Source organism: Epinephelus moara, chromosome 6, assembly GCF_006386435.1.
Source record: "Epinephelus moara isolate mb chromosome 6, YSFRI_EMoa_1.0, whole genome shotgun sequence".
In the NCBI taxonomy this organism is placed as follows: domain Eukaryota; kingdom Metazoa; phylum Chordata; class Actinopteri; order Perciformes; family Serranidae; genus Epinephelus; species Epinephelus moara.
In genome coordinates, this window is record NC_065511.1 from 38,569,942 (window position 1) to 38,576,560 (window position 6,619).

The following is a 6,619-nucleotide window of genomic DNA, read 5'->3' on the forward strand; positions in this document are numbered from 1 at the left end:
AGCAATTAACCCTTGTGCCACTGTCTGCTACTTTCTCCTGGGGCTGCCACTGTGATCCTGACACACAAACAACATCAAACTCTGTGGATTTATACTGAGGAGATATCTCCAGGAAATTTAAGGTAAACAGACACCTTATCTGCACATCAACACATCAAAATGGCTCCACGCAGTTTGTTGCATCCACTGTCGTCAGTCTGCTTTAAAGATAAAATCCAATTCTCTGCAAGTCAGCATCTCTCTTATGCAAGAAGTAATTGCTTCAGGCTCCCAGAGATTGAGAGCCACAGCGACGTGTGGAGCATCAAGCCACCTGATTTCTCTCTTAGACTGTACCGATCTCTGTCTGTTCCTCAAAAGAAAGACAGGAAGACACATTCAAATCTATCTTTACCTGAACTTAGTGAAAGAAAGAGGAGAGCTGGAATATTTCTACCAAATGTTTTACATGAGAGTTTTCAGAAGAAAGACCCTCCAAAGTTCATCACATTGCACAGGCCTCCTGATGCTCTGGAGTCTGAGCTGATGTTTGCAAAGACTGGGAAGTTCCCTTCTGGGCCCTACAAGAACCCCAGACCACATAACTTCAGACCGGTAAGTGTCTGCAAACACAAAATCTGCTTTAAACCTTGTTTATATGTTTGTTGAGTGTATGTTGAATGCAAAATGGCAATAAACCAACCCAATTGGCAGAAAAAGTGTTGGCATTGTACATTTCTGCAAACCAAGGATACGCTACATTTGCACGGTACTATGTAGCAGATATGTTAAAACTTAATGTTTTAACAATGCTGTGGTTAACATGCGGTTAGGTTTAGGCACAAAAACCACTTAGTCGCAGTTAGGAAAAGATGTTTTGGCTTAAAATACCCCTGTTTGGGGGCACAATCACCGCTAGAAAAGCAGCAATGTCTTGGTAAAAAAAAGTGCCTAGGAAGCTGCTTGAAAAACAGCAACAGATCGCTAAAAAAGCCGCTGAAAAAACAGTGACAGGTTGCTACAAAACACCCCAATTGTGCGTAAAAAGCCAAACTGTGGTCTGCAGCGGTCTGCAACTTGGCAAGGGTGTCACCTTGGTGTCATGCCATCCAGCCATCCCCTTCAGACAACAAAGTCAGCTTATATACTGCGTCACTTTAGAAACGATGATGTGAAACGTACAAATGCAGCATATTTGTGGTTTGCAGAAATGTACAACGCCAACATTTTCATTCGGCGACTGAGCTGGATAAACACACAGGCTGAATACAAGAAAGGAAAGCAGGGTCATTTTATCTTGAAGCAAACCTCTCGGCAGTTTGTAATGTTTAATTTGACCACAAGATGGTGATAAACACAAAGTAAAACATATAACCTTTTTATGACTGATTTTTCATGACTGATTTCAGCTCGATGAGGACCTTCCAGACATAGTCACCACATATGAGAGAGATCCTGGAAACCTGAATTTAAAATTAAAGCACTTGGACATTAGTAAGTGGATTAACTTTATCGTTTCCTTCAATCTTTGAGTTAATTTTGGCTGAAACTTTGTCTCATAGTTTAATATTCTAAATGCTTCCATTTGTGCCACTACCAGAACAAATGCATTTTGAACGTGAAAAAGAAAACATGTTTCAGTCAGTCAAAGGCCTTTTTTTTTTTTTTTTTTTTACATGTTTAAATACCACTGTAGGCACAAGTGACTACATGAATAAATATAATTTCTTTTCCAGTTCGGACCACTAGATCTGAGCCAGACTTTAGTTCGAGGGACACCAAGACAAAGATGGACACCTATAAACCTGCAGAGCCCACGTGGGATGTGAGGCTCATACTCCCTCAGCCGCCCTGGCCTCCAAAATCAGCTTCCTTTACTGTGAGTGGTGTTTTGGCGTCATAGAGACCCATTTCTATGTCAAACTGCGTCAGTCCCAACGGAACCAGACTAAAACTGCACTCATGTAATCATCATGCAGATTGTTCCTCAAGTATTACACTTCAGTACAATTCTGATACTTAATACCTCTACTCCACTACATTTCAATAGGAGATATTGTAGTTTTTACTTCTCTGCATTTATCTTCCAGCTCTTGTGACTATCAGATTAAGATTAACATACAAAACAAATGATGAATTCATAAAATATGATGCATTATTAGATTAAACTACCCACCTACATATGAAGTAGTTAAAACTAGCTATTATCACTAAGTAAATACAATAATACAATAACAGTGAGTACTTTTACTTTTGAGACTTTAGGTACATTTTGTTGCTTATGTAATTTTACTACATTTTGAATGTTGGACTTTTACTTGTAGTGGAGTACTTTTTTAGTTTGGGATTGCTCATTTTAATCAAGCAAATGATTTGAACACTTCCTCCACCACTGATGATTACATGTCATCACAGTATAATATATCCGAGGTCTTATTCATTTATTTAATTATTTTTTAATTTTGTAATTTTTTTAATTAATTTATTTTCTGTAACCACTAATCCTGTTAGGGGTTGCTACATGTAGATCTTTGCTTTGCAGCTGACATAGTATTATGTTGTCAGCGGTCTTAATGCTTTTAAAATGGACTGGAGTACTGACTGGAAAAAATGTTACATCATCAGGGTGTCTACTGATATAATAAAGACGTTAAATTTAAGACTTAAAAGACCCTTTTGATACCACTTTAAATAAATGTAAGACCATGATTGTAATAGAAATACACAACAAAAGTGAAAATGTAAGTTAAAATGACACTGGTTGAAGCATATGGGAAAAACAGCTAACAAGCAGGCTGGCTAGCAAGGTTTTAGTTTAACGATACAGACTCATAACATGATGTAAATGCATAGAGAGAGCGAAAATAGTGGCATTGCCTGCATTCAGGTTTTGTGTTAAAGTCTGTTACTCTGTCAAATAGTGTTTCCTTCCTAACACCAGGTATTCTCGCAGTGACGTGAGTAAAAATCTTAAATTATTTATTCATTCATTTTCCGTAATTGCTTATCATGGGGGGTCACGGGGTCGTGGAGGGGCTGGAGCCTATCCCAGCTGACATTGGGCGAGTGGCGGGGCACACCCTGGACAGGTCACCAGACTATCACAGGGCTGACACATAGAGACAGACAACCATTCACGCTCACATTCACACCTACAGACAATTTAGAGTCACCTGCATGTCTTTGGACTGTGGGAGGAAGCTGGAGCACCTGGAGAAACCCCACACTGACACGGGGAGAACATGCAAACCCTTTTGCTGCCAATGCTAGCCACTGCACCATCGTGCTGCTTTAAACCCCTTAGTAATAAATGTGTACTTAAGACTTTTTAAGGACCCGCAGCCACCCTGATCATATCTCCGCCTATCAAAATATTACACAATAGTAAGTTTGTTTAATAAGAAAGCAAAGATCTACATGAGGCAAAACAATTACTCCATACAACAAACCATGTGATTTCTGGTGCTTTATGTAGGCAACGTAGGAATGCATCTTGTTTAATTTAGATAACTTGATTTTAACTACCTGTTGTATTTTACATTACTTAGTCTATCTCACACAGTGGGCAATATTTATAATTTAGACACTTCAGAGTTGCACCTGCTTTAATATTGACACTGAATGTCTGTTTCACAGAGACACCGACGAAGAAGAGGAGCCTACAGCGCATTCTTGGACCGCGTGGAGGAGAAACTGTCAAGATCGTGGAAAAATAGATCATGATTTCCTTTTTTTAAAAATTATTTTTACATGTGCATGACCTTCTTTAAACTGTACATAAGCATGACATGTAATTAACAGACTAACTAACAGACAATGGGGATGTAAAAAAATAAACTTGACAAGTTTTGGTAGTAGTGATTAGAGAACACAGAAAAAAATGAAGCTTTTGGAACAATGTAAGACAAATATACAACTTTTTTCAAATTAATAATGCATGTTTTTTACTACAATTCAGATACACCTAATATCAAAGCACACATAACAGCTACTTCCCAAAGCACATTGTGTTTTTGTAATGTGTTGTTTCCATCTTCCATGTATCTATACATTTAGTATTGGTTTTAATACAGTTTTAAACATAAACATAATCTCTACTGTTAAACTTATAGTATATTAATGTTGATTTGTAATACAGCTGAGAGTACAAAATTAACTAAAAAGGACTGAATGCAAAGGACACATTCAGAGATTCTTGTAGCTTTGGGTGTATGGCAGGGGACATGTAGTGACTGTGGGGTCATGGAAGTCATCGCACCACATTAGGAAGCCCACTGGTCCACTGACAGCTGCTCATACGGTACCTCAAGAATCCTAAACATCTGAAGCCTGCACATGTTCGAAGCATATCCGAAATAGCTGCATATATGTGTTCAACGAGTCATCTGTGACTCTGTGCATAACTCACTGACTAAATATAAAATGAAACGAATATCAGTCACTGCAATAAACCACTTGACCCACAGGCTGCCATGTGTTTTTCTTATTTTAATCTGCTATCATCCTTCCCAATACTGGACAATGTAATGAAAGGTTTCAGCCCATGTATGGCTAATAAAGATACTACTTACAAGTGTCGTTGTTCTTTACAGGACTGTGCAGAAGTCTAATGGCAGATCAGAAAAATCTACACAGGCAAAACACAAAATGTAAAGTCAAAAGAAGTTGTGACAAAGCACTGGAACAAAATACATCTCATCGAGCTCTTTTTTGTTACTTTTCATTATATCATTTCTTTAGTTTTTGAGAGATTTTAATAAGACTTCAAATGGGCCATATTTAACCTGTTTTACTAGCTTTATAGCGATGTATGCCAGCTACCAACTGAAAGAATGCAGGACGTGAAGGACTGTTGCTTTTTCTTATTTGACAATTACTAGCTTTTTTTTTTTTCATTTAAAACATATGATATGGGATGTGTCCCTTGTGTCACCCTCTCCCTGAAATCTACACCTATGTATTATTTATCATTAAGAATACAAAATATAATCAACAAATAAATAATGATGTAGTATTGTGGATAGAGAAAAGAATTTATTGATCCCTTGGTGAAATTTACAAGCTAACCAGTGATATATTAGTCAGACATTTCAAGTGTAGGTGTAAAAGATTTAGGGGGATTTAGTGGCACCTAGTGGTGAGGATGCAGATTTCAACCAGCTGAAACTTCTCCCAGTGATCAGTGTTTATTGTTCAGGAGGTATTTACTGGGAGCAGAATTGTCGACAGAGGTCTCTTCCTCTCCAAAACAGACAGACATGGTGATTTAAAACAGAAAAAAACACTGAATAAAGCAGTTTCATATTACAAATCTATGTTTCTCCTATGCTGTTTGGCACGTCGGAGAGGGGCAGCCTGTCACTCACTCATTCATTCATTAATTTTCTGTAACCACCTCTCCTGTTAGGGGTCATGGAGGGGCTGGAGCCTATCCCTGCTGATATTGTGCAAAAGACGGGTACACCCTGGACAGGTCGCCAGACTATCACAGCGCTAACACACAGAGACACACAACCACTGACACTCACATTTACACCTATGGCTAACTACGGTAGCCAACGCAAAAGCATGAAATGTCCTATATGGCTGGATCCAACTGTCCACCCTCTGGACTTGTCCACTGAGCCCTCGCAGACTTCAGTTGTACGTAGTGTGACGTACACACCGTCGTCACGTAAAGTCTGTGAGGGCAGTGACTGCATGCAGCTGATAGACAGCCCTCTGTGGAAACGTTCAACTATCGCTGCTGTCATATTCATATATATTTCATATAAGTTGATGAGCAGTGCCTTCTCCTCTGTCTCTACTGATAAGATATGAATCCCACATATAGCCTTTTTTGTGACTGAAAAAAAATGTATTAATACATCACTATATAACAGGCTACAGGTGTTCAAAAACAAAAATGTTTGCAAATATGGACAGGACTTTAATTCAGTAGAGGACTTCTTTTGCTATGTTTACGCCAATTTTTTTTTGCTTATGTCCCTTCTCAGCCTGACAGGCTGCAATAATAAAATGCATTTTCATTCCCTTTAGAGCCTACACTCATACATATTTCCGTATCATGATGTGGCTGAATATTTATTTCTGGGTTTTTTTTTTTAGCAATTGAAAAAAACAACAACATCACGTCCATATGGCAATGAACTGTGGGTTATCAAATCAGTGAAGTCTGCTAAAGTCTGCACCCTATGCGGACTCTCTGGAAGTCGGCAGAAAGTTTGCTTGAGGCCCCTTGTGGGCTAGTCTGCAAGTGTGGTGAGGTCCGGACAATTGGATTCAGCCTCTAAAGGGCTCATTCTAAGGTTAGGAAAACACATCAGTTCTTATTTTCAGGCAATTATACACTATAAAAAACATACTGTAGTGACTTTTTAACAAAACAAAATGTCTCAACAAGCTACTGAGAGGCAAATGGGTGAACTTGTTCCGCATGTGCGTTCTGGGCTAACAGTAAACAAATGTCCAGTGTGCTTTATCTCTTTGGATTTGGCGATCCATTTATTCTCAATACAATATACACATGTTCACCATAACACAGAGGGGCAACAGCATTGTTCATATATAATCATTACTCATTCAGCAGTTCAGTTTTACACGCCAGTACTTCAAGCTTGTCAACATGTTTCCACAACAC

The 6,619-nt window shown here is 38.6% G+C and overlaps 1 protein-coding gene across 1 annotated transcript; it reads left to right on the forward strand.

Annotated features, from left to right (window-relative positions):
* On the forward strand, positions 1-4,483 carry si:dkey-30e9.6 (uncharacterized protein LOC564083 homolog). Its single transcript, XM_050046927.1, has 4 exons — positions 1-594; positions 1,389-1,473; positions 1,716-1,858; positions 3,616-4,483. The coding sequence occupies exons 1-4, from the start codon at positions 160-162 to the stop codon at positions 3,700-3,702; spliced, it is 750 nt and encodes a 249-aa protein (XP_049902884.1). The 5' UTR covers positions 1-159; the 3' UTR covers positions 3,703-4,483.
* The last annotated feature ends 2,136 nt before the right edge of the window (positions 4,484-6,619 follow it).

What these genes read in the sequence shown, in the direction of transcription:
- si:dkey-30e9.6 (XM_050046927.1), top strand. Translation starts at nt 160, where the DNA reads ATGGCTCCACGCAGTTTGTTGCATCCACTGTCGTCAGTCTGCTTTAAA. An exon ending in GACCACATAACTTCAGACCG is followed by an intron (nt 595 to 1,388) that starts GTAAGTGTCTGC and finishes GACTGATTTCAG; the next exon opens with CTCGATGAGGACCTTCCAGA. An exon ending in ATTAAAGCACTTGGACATTA is followed by an intron (nt 1,474 to 1,715) that starts GTAAGTGGATTA and finishes TTTCTTTTCCAG; the next exon opens with TTCGGACCACTAGATCTGAG.